Below are 16,677 nucleotides of genomic sequence, written 5' to 3' on the forward strand. Positions count from 1 at the left end.
GCATGGTTTATCTGACCTGAGTATCTTGTGTTCTCTTTATAGGTAATGTTGAAATCAGGCACAAACATACTGTACTGGAGAACTACAGGCATCCTTATGGGTTCCAAGGCCGTCAAGCCAGTGTTGGTAAAAAATATCACAATTGAAGGTATTTCCCAGCAGTCTGCTCTGGTAGTCACCTGTCATATTTAATAGTTAGTTAAAATATTGATTACTTTGTTGGTTTTGCTGGCTCACGGGGATTTAGGACAGAAATTAATATGTTAGACATCATATAGGCCTAGAGACCCTGGTTTTATTCTTGGCAAATTGATGGGGATTTTTTTTTTCCTATCCCTAAACTGAATTATTTAATTTGTGTGGAAAAAGTAAACATGATGACAATTGTAGGTGTCTTTAAATAAAAGAAAATAATATTGATTAATAAGATCCTGCTGTTCGTTCGAGAACTCTCTATGTGCTGGCATAGTGCTTATTCAGGTCACCACTGTATCCCTAAAAATAACAGTGAAATAGATATCTTGGCCTGACTTGTCTCCTACACCTTTTGCCTCTCTGAACCAGCTGTGCATTTTCTGGCTCAGAAGAGTAGCCAGTAAACCCTGGCATGGTTCATTCTCAATTAGGGCTACTTTTAATCAAAGCAGTTGATTCTCCTTTATTAAAGTTTGGTTTAACGTTTTAGTATGTTCTAGGTACACCTGTTCCTGTGACGCTAACTCATTAGTCATAGGGACATCTGCTGGCAAAGGCTGGAATTACAAGCCAGAAGAAAAGTCGAGCCTTTCCCAGGGTCCCTTAGGTCTTGTCAGCTACGTAGTGAACAGTGGAGAAAAAGGCAGCAGGTGGCCACAAAGATGAGAGAATGGTATAGACTTGGAGGGAACCTTAGAGTTTATGCCACTTCTGATTAGTGGAATTGCCTTTTGACAGCTGAGTTTATACATTGACTGTATACCTCTGTCAAGTCTGAATCTCTCGTTGAAGTGTTTGCTCCACTTATGTATGCAATTCAGTATCCAGCCCAGTTCCTCGCACACAGTAAATACATTTTTGGTGTTGAATTAATGGGATATAAAAGACCTGGGCTGAGCTTATTGTTAATAGAGGTAGAGGCAGCAAGGATGCACTGATTTGCGTGTTCCTGTTCGGTCCTCCCATGCTCTCTCTGTTTCCCATTACCACACAGGGGTGGCATACACGTCGGAATGCTTTCCATGCAAGCCTGGCACCTTCAGCGACGAACCAGGTTCATTCATCTGCCAAGTTTGTCCCAGAAACACCTATTCTGAGAAAGGAGCCAAAGAATGCATCAAGTGTGACGTGGACTCCCAGTTTTCAGGTAAAATGAGTCTCCGGTTTATACTCTTTGTTCTTTTCTTTCTAAATTTATGTTTGTTGAGAGTATATAGTCATAAGCCAGAAATCACACATACGATGTGATGGACACAGTGGGCCAGAAACCAAAGTGCCGAACGGAATCCATACTGAGTGGGTAAAATAGGATGTCTAATTACCCCTTTCTGCAGGACTTTTCTCTTTGTCTGTAATGTTTTCTATTCCCCCCCCCCCCCACCAAGGTAACTGTTTTGGATATGTTTATACTTGTCTAAAAAGGTTCATTTTGTACTTTTAGATGATTCCTTGGCATGGAGATGTACTTAGACACTTTTAATTTGTTCCAAATTTGCAACATTCTGTGATAATGGAGGAAATCTAATGTCTTCTTGGAAAAACTGTGATATGCTCCTTGTGTATCATGGAAACATTTACTGCTCTAGGGACAATAAAAATGCAGGCCTCTTGTTCTTTAGGCCTAGCTAGTTCTACCTAAATTCCTCTGGTACAGTTATTTTTACTTTTCACTTGTCTACTTTTTGTTTGTTTGTTTTCATGTTTGCCTTTTCTTAGAGTCACAACATAAATGACTCATTTCTGAAATTCGTTTTCCTGTTGCAGAAGAAGGATCCAGCAAGTGTACGGAGCGTCCTCCCTGTACCACAAAAGACTATTTCCAGATCCACACTCCATGTGATGAGGAAGGAAAGGTACAGGCCGTGTTCAGTCAGCTCCATCCCACATTTATCCACCCTTTTCCCAATTTGAGCAGACTCGAATTTGTTCATGAGAGAGTTAAATGAGTAGATTTATATAGTGCGTGTGTGTAAGTAGCACGAAGGAAATGTAAGGTTTTAGACTCTGAAGCCCACCTTCCCAGCTTTGATTTTCGTATCTACTGCTTTTTAGCGCTGTGGGCAAGTTATTTGCTGTAAGTCTCAGTTTTTTCATCTGTAAAACGGGAGTAATGTCAGTACCGACTTCATAAGGCTGCCCTGAGAATGCATGAAATACTCAATTTAAGGTCCTTTAGCACAGTGCCTGGCACATAGTGAGTGCCCAGTCAATTACTGCTGTTTTTAACAGTTACATTTTTGTCAGAAATAATATCAGGAGAAGCACAGCCTTAAAGTGTGTTCTGTGACTCACAGGATGGAAATACTGTGTAACTTCTCTTTAATTATTTGGTTACTCAGTAGCTTTGCTCAATAAAAGCCATGCAGCCATAGGCTGATTCAGTTATGGCAGATTGCTGTGTAATTGCATTAAATGCAAAGTAATTACCATATAAATGGCACTTAGCCAGAGGAATAATGCACACAGGAACTCTGCAGTTGACCTGCCATTGTCTTAATTAAAAAGTTAGGGACTTCCCTGGTGGTCCAGTGGTAAAGAATCTGCCTTACAGTGCCGGGGACATGTGGGTTCGATCCCTGGGCGTGGAACCAAGATCCCGCATGCTGCGGGGCAACTAAGCCCGTGCGTGGCCACTATTGAGCTTGGGCACCCTGACTAGAGAGCCCACGGGCCGCAAACTACAGAGCCCGCCCGCCACAACTAGAGAGAGAAAAACCTGCAGCCACAACTAGAGAGAAGCCCGCATGCCACAATGAAAGATCCCGTGTGCCTCAACGAAGACCCCGCGTGCTGCCATTAAGACCCGACGCAGCCGAAAATAAATAAATCTTAAAAAAAAAAAAAAAAAGTTAGCCCTACCAGCCTATGTCAGTAGGAGAAACTGAGGTTAAGGTGGCTGTACTGCAGCATTCTTTGTGTATTTTTGTATCTTTGAAATCATGACATTTAATTTCTTGACCTAGTTTGTAACATATACAGAGGTGTCAGTATTACTTTCTTTTCTTAATTTTGTATCCTTAGGTTCTAATCTATAATTTTTGTATTTATATAATTGTTAATCTTACCCTTAGTCCTTAGGTTTTTTTAAAAAAGAATTTACTTTTGAATACTTAAGACCAAGTATATTCTTGTGTTTTACAGTATAGCAAGTACTTACTAACTCAGAATAAGTCAAAGGAAGGCCAGTTTAAATTAGGGGAAAATTTCAATGATTAGAAGTACCTCTATTACTTTTAATAAGAACAGTAACTCTAACAGCTTTTGAGTGACAAGGAGTTATGAAGTAAGATCTTGAATGCCCTACTATAATGGTCAGGTGAGGCCTATTTCTATTTGGAAAATGTATGTAGAGAGCCATTAAGGTGGGTTGAAAGTAACCTGGAATAATGTTTCTTTAACTAAACTTTTCTTAGCTAAACTTCCCTTATTAATGAGTAAGGCAAATTAAATTTAGTTTATTTTATGTAATAGTCATTAATTCAGCATTACTGAAGCTTAAATGAATGAGATCCAGTATACAAATAGATCTTGATTTTGCTATAATGAAAGTATTCAAAATTCATATTTTTATTATGTCAGTGAGTAGTTTTTATTATGTCAGTGAATAGAGTGACAAAATCTAGTTGACCTGGGCTTAAGGAAGTAAAGCCATATATTAAAATATATTAAACGTAGAACGCACAGAATACACACACATGCGCACACATACTCGTATATGCACATGTGTACACCCACAGGCGTATTGTGTACACACATACACACAAATTACGCTCTTTCTGTTGTGTCTGGGTAAACTCTGAACTTGTTCTTGGTATAGAACAAAACAGTGTACCACCCCACCATAAACTCAGAAATTCTTTTTTTCATTTTTTAATTGGAGTAGAGTTGATTTACAATGCTGTGTTAGTTTCTGCTGTCCAGCAAAGTGAATCGGTTATACATATACATATATCCACTCTTTTTTTAGATTCTTTTCCCATATGGGCAATTACAGAGTATTGAGTAGAATTTCCTGTGCTGTACAGTAGGTCCTTATTAGTTATCTATTTTATATCAGTGATTCTTTAAAAACTGCTTTAAGACTTAATTCAAGAGAAATGTTTCTAGCTTCAGAAGTGAACAAAATGCAACGGGAACTTAATTAGATAACAGGTATAGTGAAGAAGTGTGAATAACACATGTGAATTTGAATTTTTTTCTATTTTTGTTTGTTTCAACATTTTCATTTGTTGTGGTTCATCTTTTTAAGAGGTATGTTATTCTTGCTTGGAGTAGCCTGGTGATTTCCCGGTGGCTTAGTGATGTTTCCCAGGTTGTTCAATGACTGTGTTTTGGCTCTTTTTGTCCTGTCATACTCTTTTTGATCTCATTTTCCCCATGCTTGGAGAGGATCATCAAGGGAAGTGGCTCTTGAGGTATACAGACTTTGAACATTATAATTTGTACGACACAGGAACGTTCAAGTTTTTGAAGCTTCATTATTTGATTGCTTCCTGCTTCTAGGAGACTTTTTTTTTTTTTTTTTTGCGGTACGCGGGCCTCTCACTGCTGCGGCCCCTCCCGTTGTGGAGCACAGGCGACGGACGCGCAGGTTCAGCGGCCATGGCTCACGGGCCCAGCCACTCCGCGGCATGTGGGACCCTCCCGGACCGGGGCACGAACCAGTGTCCCCTGCATCGGCAGGCGGACTCTAAACCACTGTTTTTTTTTGGGGGGGGGGTGGCTCTGATCAAATCAGGGAAGGCTTCAGAGCTGTGTAAAACCTGGGCAAGGGCATGGGAGGAGAGCATTTCTGCAGGAGGAAGCAGGATGGTGAAGACCTGATGTGGGAGGGAGCCTGAGTGTGACTAGAATGTGAGGGTATGAGTAGGGAGTTGCCCTGGGTGCCACTGGCTAGTGCTAGAGTAGGCATGCTTTCATAGTAGTGAGTTAGCTTGAAAATTTTACATATATTTTGTTTCCTAAAGGTTGCGTAGAGCCCACTTTTTACCTGTGTTGCATGAGGTACCCCCGTATGGTTGCATACAAGCACATGCACAGATTCAGTGCTTGAGATTTGAGCCCAAAAGAATGTTGACCCATGATAATGGGCAAGTATTCTTCAAGAGAGGGCATCTTTTAATATTAACAAGATATTTGATGGAGCTTCTCCCTATGGATGATCTCCGTGTGGATAAGCTCTCTCTATGGGTAAGACAGAGAACCGTGGACCCAATGATATGGTTAAGTTGGATCTATAGCTAACCCAAGAACTATATGTAAAATGTTTGATTTTATAATTGGATGGCAGCTAGGAGAATAGTTGATCTGGATTAGCAGTATAGTTGTTATATATTTGCCATAGGCAGATAAATTTAACAAAGTATTTCTACATACCCTAACTCATACCAAGAAGAATATGAATTCACATAACTTATTTTCATCATATTATTGAAAAATCCTTAACTTGGATGAAGACATTAGGGTTAAGTATACCAAATAGTAGATTTATAAAGCTGGGTCAGGAAGATCTCTGTGCTTGAAAAATGAGCTCAAATTAGTAAAATCAAAATTTATTTGTGTCAAAGAAAGTCTCAGATATAAAAGTATTTAAAAAAGAGAAAACATTAACTTGCCAAAAAGATTTATAAGAGAATCCAGGCTTTAGAAGACCCGGCTCAGAAAATTAAAAAATACAGCAGATATTTAAAGGGGAAAAACTTTCCAAGAATACAAAAATTGAAAATTGGGTTTTCATTTAAGCTGTTTTTTAAAAAATTTTTTATTTTATATTGGAATATAGTTGATTTAAAATTTTGTGTTTCAGGTGTACAGAAAAGTGGTTCAGTTATACATATACATGTCTCAATTCTTTTTCAAATTCTTTTCCCATTTAGGTTATTATAGAATACTGAGCAGAGTTCCCTGTTCTACACAGTTGGGCCTTGTTGGTTACCTATTTTACATGTAGTACCCTGTGTATGTTAATCCCAAGCTCCTAATTTATCCCTGCCACTTTTCCCCTTTGGTAACCATAAGTTGGTTTTCTGCATCTGTGACTCTATTTGTTTTGTAAATAGGTTCATTTATACCATTTATTAAGATTCCACATGTAAGTGATATCATGATATTTGGCTTTCTCTCTCTGACTTCTCTTAGTATGGTCATCTGCAGGTGCGTTCATGTTGCTGCCAATGGTATTATTTCATTCGTTTTCATGGTGGAGTAACATTCCCTTCTGTATCTGTACCACGTCTTCTTTATCCATCCGTCCATGGACAATTTGGTAGCTTGCAGGTCCCGGCTATTGTACATACTGCTGCAGTGAAGGTTGGAGTGCACGTGTGTTTTCGAATTATGGCTTTCACCATAGAGACGCGCAGGAGTGAGCCGGCCAGATCATAGGTGGCTCTATTTTTAGTTTCTTAAGGAAGCTCCAATAGTGTTCTCCATAGTGGCTGTACCAATTTACAGCCTCACCAACAGCGTGGGAGGGTTCCCTTTTCTCCACATCCCTCCAGCAGTTTTTGTTCGTAGACTTTTTAATGATGGCCATTCTGATTGGTGCCAAGTAATACCTCGTTGTTGTTTTGATTTGCATTTCTCTACTGTTAAGCGATGCTGAGCATCTTTCCATGTGCTTGCTTGCTTTCTTTTCTTTTTTTTTTTAAATCAGTGTGTGGGAAATTTACCTTTTGAAGTTGGCTTCTTGAAAGTCTGCCATTTTATGAATTCTCTTTCGAGTACTACCCCAGGACGTTTGTTGAAAGCAGGTATCATTTTTTTATATATATATATATATATTTTTTCATTTTTTTATATTTTTTACTGGAGTATAATTGCTTTACAATGGTGTGTTAGTCTCTGCTTTATAACAAAGTGAATCAGTTATACATATGTTCCCATATCTCTTCCCTCTTGCGTCTCCCTCCCTCCCACCCTCCCTATCCCACCCCTCTAGGTGGCCACAAAGCACGAGCTGATCTCCCAAAGGCAGGTATCATTTAAAGCTCCATAGGCCTTGTGAATGTCAAGTGCCCATAAGCACCGGTTTTAAAGTTGTAGTTACGGGAAACGGCCACAAGGTAGCAGCATTTCTTCATGCCAAACTCGGGCTACTGGGGTAACCAGAGGCTTGGTGAAAGTCCTGTTCCAGGGTTGTAAAGGAGAGTGGAGTGTGGTAGGACAGACACCCAAGGGCTTGTGTTTCTTTACATCTTCCCTCTTCCACTACAACCCCCGGACCAATCCCAACCCCTGCAAAAAATGTGCGGAGATTGCTTTCATCCGTGGGGGCAGCGACTCTAAGGAAGGAGGCTGGAGGTGGGCACCTCAGCATCAGGAGACATGGGGACCGGGTGACTTTTCAGTGCTCTTCCATCCCAGACAGTCCACAGTTTTTTGGTTGCACTAGGCTTGGCATAGCTGTAGGAAGGTCCGCCTGGATCTGGAGATTGTGGTCCCATCCAGAGGGGACCAGGCAGTACAGGTCCAAGGGGAGCTCCTTTGCTGGCACATCCTTCCCAGCTTCCTCAGCGCCATGAGAGTCCAGCCTTGGGAACCAAGGCTACTGAGGCTCCAGAGCTGTGAACCAGCCCGGATTTCCAGGGCCTGAGGGGAATATAACAGGCGTTCCTTTTTAAATTTTTTTCTTAATTTTTAGATCATATTGGAGTATAGTTGATTTACAATGTTCTGTTAGTTTCTCCTGTACAGCAAAGTGAATCAGTTATACATATACATTTATCTATCTTTTTCAGATTCTTTCCCCATATAGGTTATTACAGAATATCGTGTAGAGTTCCCTGTGTTATGCAGTCTGTCCTTGTTGATTATCCATTTTATATATATAGTAGTGTGTGTATGTTAATCTCAAACTCCTGACAGTTCTCTTGTTCATCATATCAACAGAGGTTGTCTCATATCTGCCTGTAAAAGTCAGGGGGTTAAGGTAGTTTTGTAAAGGAGTCAGCAACTTACAGAAAAGCTTAAGGTTTTATTTATCTTGGGTACCAAAACTAGACAGAGTAACTTTTTTTGGTCTGTTTTATTTCAGGGTAAAAAGTGGTCCCTCCTACCCTTACCACCCTTGGATGTGATACACGTTTCCTTTTAATGGTGGCAAAGCAAGGTGTCACTTTTGCTTCTGTACTTGGAGATGATTAGAAAATTTAATGAATCTAAAAAATTCTTTTCAGAATTGGAGTGGGGGAAGGCAGGGCAGGAGTCTCTTGACTCATGTGACTGGGAAATCATTGCAGAGCAAAAAGTTTTATCAAGACTTTCTGTTGCTCTTCTCGCTGATATTCTGAGCTCAGTTTGATTTCCTTCTCAGGTAGGTTCTTTGCTCTGGCGCCAGATACCCCCTGACATCTCTACCCAAACCACTGTCACCGTCACAGCATTTTATAGGAGGGGTGACCGAAGTTTCCGAAAAGACTCTGGCCCTGCTTGAATCACGAGCCCATCTCAGACCAGCCATTCTGTCCAGTACCGTGAGCTACTCTGGTTGGGCAGCTCAGTTCACCTTCTAATCCCTGTGGCTGGGGAGGCCAGACCATATCCCAGTTCCTTTCAGCATCACACAAGTCAATTCCTACAGAGAGAGAGATGGTGTCTGTTACCACAGTAAAACGAGAGTGATCCTGTACATGTTCATAGAACACATCCACTGTTGAATAAGGTAGCTCTGGCAAGATTGTCTTGAAATACTGGGAATTCCCACATAATTTTGTACACACCTCTCTTGATACTTACGTGGTGATCATAGTTCGCTAGTGTTTTGGTATGAGATCACTTTACTGCAGATCCTTGTAAAGATGACTGTTCCCTTCACTGGAGTCTCTGCTTCCTGTAGACAGAAACATGTTCTTAATCGTTAAAAACAATCTCTAGGCCTAGCAGAGTGCCTGGAATGCCGAAGGTAGTGAAACATCTTTTGAATAAATTAGTGAATGAGAGAACTGGGGAGTGAATGTATGATTAACACGTTTAGAGCGTTGTGTTCTGTCCTTGGTAGAGGCTTGGGGAAGTTTTCACAAAATGGGAAGAAACTAGAGAAAAGAGGCCAGGATATTAAACTATTTCATATGAAGTATGGTTGAAGTTTCTGGGAATGTTTTTTCCGCTTGGAAGAAAGACACCGTCGGATGGAGGAATCACGATCACCTTGCTGGTGTTTCCTAGTTGTCCCAAAGAGATCTGATCTCTTTCCTTTGAATAACCATGAATTTCATGTTTCTCTTGGAAATGATGATGACGACAATAATAGTAATAGTAGTGATAGTATTAATAGCAGAAGCAGCTGTCCTTTACATATTTATCTGCATGCTTGCTCTTTCTGTGTGTGTGTGTGTGTGTATTCATACATTGCCGCCAGTTCTTTTCTTCAACAGCTATGTAATTAGACATTAGAATACCCAGTTTGCAAACAAGGAAGCTGAGGCTTGATGAGGAGTACTTTCTTTGCCCTTTAATTAACTTCAGTATTACAAATTATTTCAAGTGCTCAATGTCTGTAACACAGTCCTTCTGAGTTATAAAGCAGAAGTAAGATGGAGGGGACATTAAAAAAATAGGGTATAAAGGGGTATGGCTTTTAGATCAGCCTTTCTTCCTATATGATTTAAGCAAGTGGAGTGTACTTGGAGCCTGTGTTTCTTAATTAGGATGATAGGAAGCAACATGGCATTTCTCAGTGACTAGGGATTTCTGAATTTATTTTATTTTATAATTGTATTTATTTGTTTATTTTTGGCTGTGTTGCTTCTTCATTGCTACGCGCGGGCTTTCTCTAGTTGCAGCGAGTGGGGGCTACTCTTTGTTGCGGTGTGCGGGCCTCTCATTGTGGTGGCTTCTCTTGTTGCGGAGCATGGGCTCTAGAACGCAGCCTCAGTAGTTGTGGCGCACGGGCTTAGTTGCTCCACAGCATGTGGGATCTTCCAGGATCAGGGCTCGAACCCGTGTCCCCCCGCATTGGCAGGTGGATTCTTAACCACTGTGCCACCAAGGAAGCCCCGGGATTTCTGAATTTAAAATAAAAATTTCATGACAGTCTTCTTTAAAAGCTTTTCTTAAAAGAAAGGTTTATTGAGTTGTAATTCTCATACCATACAACTCATCCACTCACAGTGTCAGTTTAGTGTTTTTTTATTATATTTAATTTTAGAACAGTTTTGTTGCCTAAAGCCCCAGATAGAACCTCCGGTGCATTGTGTTTTTGTTTTTTTTTTTTCCCAGTACAATGTTAAATCCCCATGGTGTCTTCCACATAAAGGAAGAAGACGACCCAGACTTTTAAGCATTTAGAAAAGGGAAAACAGAAAGCAGCAGAGGCTTCATAGAAAAGGAATCCAAGTGAATGCCGCTACGTAGAAGGGTGGGCTGAGGCCGTGCTTAGCCCAGATGTGATGCTGAGCCTGGCTTTGAAGGAGGAGTCAGACACAACTCGGCAGAATGGGATGGTAATAACAAGAGAGACAAATGATGAGTGCCCGGTGATTTGCAGCTGGAGAGGATTGAGGTCTGGGAGAGGCAGAGAGACAAGTGATAGCCTGCCTGACCGGGGGTATCTGAGTTAGAACGTCATGCTGCACAGGGCTGTTAGGTCGGAGTGACAATCAGTAAACCCTTCGAAACAACCTGTAATTTAGATGAGCTCAGCCAGTCTACAAAGCCTTAGTGCGTTTGTGCAACGACTTTCGAAGGAAGGAAGCTGGCAACCGTGGACAAACCCAGTCTCAAAACTTGTCTAAACTTCAGTCTTCCCAGTTTTGAATTTTATTTTTAAGTGAAAACCAGCTTCCAATCGATACCCCCAATGCATTTCTTTAAAACATATTTTACTCATGCTTATATATTTTAAATATACCTGGAGGCTGTAGCTCTTCTGTAATCTTAATGGCAGTCTGCTCAGTTTTGCTCTATTAGGGTTTTGGTTTCATAAAGCATTTCATAATTTTATCGCAGCTTGCCAAAGAATGACTTGATTGTTGGTTTTTCACCTGCACGGTGAGCCATCTGGTGCTAAAGATCATTAATATTAATTGTTATCTTTCCCCAGTCAGCCAGACTTGAAAGCATCTGCCCCGTTAGAAAGAGAGGCACAGAATCAATCTGCCATGTGAAGCAAGGGCTCTGCAAAGAAAGCTTTCACTGTAGAGCATTTGACACTTGACTTTTCAACGTTTAAATGTTTAAAGGTGGTGCATATTTCCTAATTTTTAAACATGCACTGTGCTTGGATTGAAAATCGTGTGGTTAGCCAATCTGTCAAAAATGTACTTGCATACTTTATTATTTTTACCCTCACTGAGAGTATTTTTCCTCTCCCTGGCTAGCGCTTCTTTACAATTGCTAGCTGCGTTTGACTTCTGGGCAGGTATAAGAGGTCTTATCCGAAGTTTCCTCATTTATAAACTCGTGCGTAATATAATCGAGCTCCTGAAGTGCTGGGGAAGGTTGCGTGGTGCCCCCGGGGTGAGCCGTTGATGCTCAGCCTCAGGACCACACCCACTCCCACGTGGGAGCCAGCTTTTCCCAACAAGGCAGTAGCTCACACGTAATTCATTGCGATTTTAATTAACGTCGAGATAAATCAGCAAATCTGTGAATTGCCTAGCCTTGGAAATTTGTTTTCTGTGCTGCTTAAGCCAGAACTTAAAAACGACAATCCCCCAAATGTAATGAGGTTTCATTTGCTTACGTTCTCTGAGTTTTACATTGCCTTTCTCAGAGGAATTGAGAGCCCCTGTTGGATACAGGATCTGTTTACTTTGTTCAGCTGTTTAGGAAACTCCAGCAGGAATAGCCGTCATTTGGCAGATGGTGAGCGAGGCAGATGGGGGAAGTGGCTGGTTAAGCTGTATCATGATGTAGGCCATAAATGCAGAGAGAGAGAGAGTTGTAAAAAGAAAAAAAATGTTTCTACTTCCGTTGAGACTTCTACTTTTTAAACCATGTTCTTAAGCACCCTTCATTAGATAAGGTAACCTATTCTTCCATAAGGGAATATTTGAGAGTGAAATCGAGTGGCCGTAAGGGCTCACTATAGATGACTTCTTATTAACTAAATAACTATAGAGAATTGCCTTTAATTTGGGGTCTCCTGCTTCAACATTAGACTTATCATTGCAGAAGCTGTTGTAAAGGAGAAGCAGTACTTTCAGCCGAGCGTATGTCTAACGAGGGAACTCTTAGTCTCTTTTTAAAAACGATATTAAGTTATGAAAGAGTTGATTTTTCTCTTTGCACTTAGAATACCTTTTATGTTTTTCACCGTGCATATAAATTTTGTTTTGAAGTGGCTAACCCACTTAATGTTTCTGGTTCCAAAAGACAATGATTTTATAACAGTTTTCTGGGTTTGGCTGAGTTGTAGCTACTTAGTTGTATCTTGTTTTGTTTTGCGGGGTGTGCATGTGTGAGAGAGAGGAAAAGTTGAAAAGACTACCCTCCATGAAGGTAGATGTGATCTTAATCCTGTGGTTTGGAGCACAGGTGACAGGGCCCAGAAGCCTCAGGAGGAAATATTTTAGCTACAGCTCTTGTAGTCCAACATCAGGTTACTGGAAAAGACTCCGAGAGCATCTACCAGTGTTTATGAAATAACGGGATTGCAATGTGAAGCTAGAGATATTCTTTTAAAAAAATAACCGTTTTGTTTGGTGATCACTGTGTGCAAAGCATCATGGTGTGTGTTGTAGACAGGGGAAAGGAAGAGAGTAGTGGGGGTCTCAGCGTGAGAAAGGGAGTCTGCATAGAAACTGAGGGCAGTTAGGGAATAAAGTGAACAGTGGCTCGAAGAGTGAGGGCTGCAAGCATGTTCTGTGTATTTTAGAGAGGAATTTCATGATGAGGCCGTGCTGTGTATGACGTAAGGCCTCCTGCAGCTTAGTGTAAAAACATTTGGAGGTAATGGTCATTTCCCCACCGAAGTGTTTTTTTCTTTTTGTCTCATTTTGTTACTAAAGTTTTAGATTCTCTTCAGCTTGGCCCTTCTATTCTATCACTGTTTGGACTTTACCTAATCTTTACCATGTCAATTTAACATGTTTGTTATTGGAAGTTTAAAGCAAATAAAGCATGTTATATGACTTGCAAGCCTATGGTTTTTTTTTTTTTCCTCTCTCTCTAGACACAGATAATGTACAAGTGGATAGAGCCCAAAATCTGCCGGGAGGATCTCACAGATGCTATTAGGTTGCCCCCTTCTGGAGAGAAGAAGGATTGTCCACCTTGCAACCCTGGATTTTATAACAATGGATCTTCTTCTTGCCATCCCTGTCCTCCTGGAACGTTTTCGGATGGAACAAAGGGTACGTGATATCAGCTGGTTCAAGAGTTGGACCTTGAGTGAAATAAACTTGTTGGACCACATTGACATTGTCCTGAATTGTTTTTATGGAAATTTTTTTTTTTTTTTTTTGCGGTACGCGGGCCTCTCACTGCTGTGGCCTCTCCAGTTGCGGAGCACAGGCTCAGCGGCCATGGCTCACGGGCCCAGCCGCTCCGTGGCATGTGGGATCTTCCCGGACCGGAGCACGAACCCGTGTCCCCTGCATCGGCAGGCGGACTCTCAACCATTGCGCCACCAGGGAAGCCCCGGAAAATTTTTAAAACACATAATTTTCTTATCTCACAGACTGAAGAAGAGTTAAGAAATATAAGGGAATTGTGAGACTGCAGTAGCTTATTCAACATAGCATAAGGATAGTTTTTAATGGCATTTTGTGTAACACACAACCTCTTAATGGGTTGATGCTTTGGATATTTATAAGAAAATTCCACCAGTTTAAGTGATTATGGATAAGCGCTCCTTTTCCAGTGTGTGTGCGCACATATATTGATACAAGCATAAAATACTTTTATTTCAACTGGAATAAACACATTTTGTGCTATAATAATAGCAAAAATTGATTATTTTGATTAGATAGCAATTAAAATAGTTCCTAAGTAGATTGTTTCAAAGTGTACGTTTGGGAAGAATTTAGTACTTACCAAAGAATAATAAAGTGGTTACGGAATTTGTTTTAGTTTTACTCGATAAAGACTACAGTGCATTTTTGTGGCCGGTATCTTACTTGAATATAGCTGTGCTGTATAGTTAATGTCCAGAGCCTCTGAGAGCATAAAAGGGACTCGAGAGTTGAATTGACTTGGGTTCAAATCCACTTGCTGCAGGCTACCAATAGTGTGATTTAGCCACTAATTTGAATTCAATTTTCTCATTTGTAAAATTGCAGACAATAATATCTAGCTCGTCATCACTGAGCAGGTTATATAAACATGTCTCCTCCAGTACTTTGGTACCAGGAAATGCTTGCTCAATGAACATTTTCTCTCTCTCCCCTTCTTTTACTGTTGTGATAATGCCAAGTGTCTTGACTAAATAAAAAAATGATTGTAAGAGACCCTTTTATTTAGTGTCATAGATGTTAATTTAAATTAGGTTTATTTATAAATCTAACTCTTTCCACACCCCCTCAGCTCCCATCATCACTTTTAAGTAGAGCCAATATTTTGAATTTCAAGTAACCAGTCCATAATTAAATGGTGTAATAGTCAGTTAAGTTTAGTAACTAGTAGGAAGGGTGGAATATTTCCTTATTTATGATGTAGAGGAAACTGATTCTAAGATCACATGTAAGTGAACTTATTTCAGAATCACCCTTCTTATGGAAGGTAATTTCTGTATGAGCAGTTATTCCCAGAAATGCAAGGAAAAATTATCTTAAAAGATTTTGTGTTCTTTTCCTTTTTCATGTTAATCAAGTATATATGTGCATACTCTATCCAGAATTATTTTTCTTTCTAGACTGCTCTTGAAAAAGTTGTTAATTCTTAAGGGAATTGGTGGTTTACTATCTCTCCTTTCCACTTGCCTCTCTGCTAGTTAAAGTTTAGTAGTGCTTGGAACAGAGGAAGAGGAAGTTATCCGGATGTGATTTAATTGTAATTCTCTGCCCCATTTGTCTCCTGTAGAATGTAGACCATGTCCAGCAGGAACAGAGCCTGCCCTTGGGTTTGAATATAAATGGTGGAATGTCCTTCCTGGCAACATGAAAACCTCCTGCTTCAATGTTGGGAATTCAAAGTGTGACGGAATGAATGGTAAGTTCAGAATCAGCCTTCTCAGTGTATTTTGGTGGTAGAGACTCTTGGAATCAACCTGTGTAAAAACACACTAAATATGGCTATGAGGAACTTCAATCTTAGCATTTGGCTACTTGCCTGTCTTCCCAGACCTCACATAAAAATAGTAAATATGGTGTCATAGCCACATGACTGCCCTCTAAGAATATAAACTACTTTGCATTTTTTTGGAGTCAGTTTTGAAGTAGATGTTGCAGATCACCATTTATGATTGTTATAAATACCAGAATAGATCACCAAGGGAGGCAATGAAATTTGTGTTGTTCGCCACTTGGAAGAGTCATAGTGTATATATAACACCGTATGAAAGCATTTCTGCCTAGATTGGTTTTATGGCTCAGCACTGAGCCATGAGGAGGGGTTACATCATCTCTAACTCCCCTGGCCTATGAAGTCTGTGATCGTGTTTACAAATGTATATGAACCTCACTTACTGAAAACTTGGAAATGTGGCAGAGTTCTATAGGACGGTTGCTGGATTTTATTTGTTCTTATATTTTAAGTGCATGGTGAGCCTACCACTTAGTTACTCTGCAATATTTGTTGGTCAAATGAATGACAATATCTATGTATGTGGGGTTTTTTTTGTTTTTTTTTTTGTTTTTTTTCTTTGCGGTACGCGGGCCTCTCACTGCTGTGACCTCTCCCGTTGCGGAGCACAGGCTCCGGACGCGCAGGCTTAGCGGCCATGGCTCACAGGCCCAGTCGCTCCGCGGCATGTGGGATCTTCCCGGACCGGGGCATGAACCCGTGTCCCCTGCATCGGCAGGCCGACTCTCAACCACTGCGACACCAGGGAAGCCCTATGTATGTGTTTTTAAACTTGACACTAGAAATAGGTGTTATAGATACTAGGGTTTTACAGTAAAATGTGCCCTTTACTTTTATAAGCTCATTGGCATTTTTTTTTATCAGTTCACTTTTTCTCAATACTGTATTTTAGGTCACTGTAAAAAAAAAAAAGCTTTCTAATCACATCTGTTTTAAATCAGCACCTATCTGAAATAAACAGGCTTGGGATGTAGGAAGTGAGATGTACACATGAGTACTCAGGTTGACAAATCGTAGGTCCTTGAATAATTTTGGTTAAACAGATGCGTGAAAAAAAGCCTTTATACATAATGAACATTATGCAGTAGTACTCTTTATCAACTAATAATACTGCTTCTGGGAATTTATCCTAAGGGAGAAGAAAAAAATAACACGGCAGTAATGACCCGACTCTAAGGGTTTATGTTCCAAAAAGATCCTTTGGTTGAACTCTAAGTTGAGGAAGTTTAAGACATAGGAAAAATAAGAATGGGAATGTATTGAAAGCATTGATACATTTGTGTGTGTGCGTGCATGTGT

At 40.3% G+C, this 16,677-nt stretch overlaps 1 protein-coding gene across 1 annotated transcript in view; it reads left to right on the forward strand.

Annotated features, from left to right (window-relative positions):
• Window positions 1–16,677, forward strand: part of KIAA1324L (KIAA1324 like) — a 188,768-nt gene that overhangs the window by 125,940 nt on the left and 46,151 nt on the right. The window contains exons 6-10 of the mRNA XM_032644023.1: window positions 43–148; window positions 1,190–1,342; window positions 1,960–2,048; window positions 13,310–13,490; window positions 15,157–15,285. Coding sequence (XP_032499914.1) covers window positions 43–148; window positions 1,190–1,342; window positions 1,960–2,048; window positions 13,310–13,490; window positions 15,157–15,285 — 658 coding nt within the window. The remainder of the gene's footprint in view (window positions 1–42; window positions 149–1,189; window positions 1,343–1,959; window positions 2,049–13,309; window positions 13,491–15,156; window positions 15,286–16,677) is intronic.

This window comes from Phocoena sinus, chromosome 9 (assembly GCF_008692025.1).
Source record: "Phocoena sinus isolate mPhoSin1 chromosome 9, mPhoSin1.pri, whole genome shotgun sequence".
Taxonomy (NCBI): domain Eukaryota; kingdom Metazoa; phylum Chordata; class Mammalia; order Artiodactyla; family Phocoenidae; genus Phocoena; species Phocoena sinus.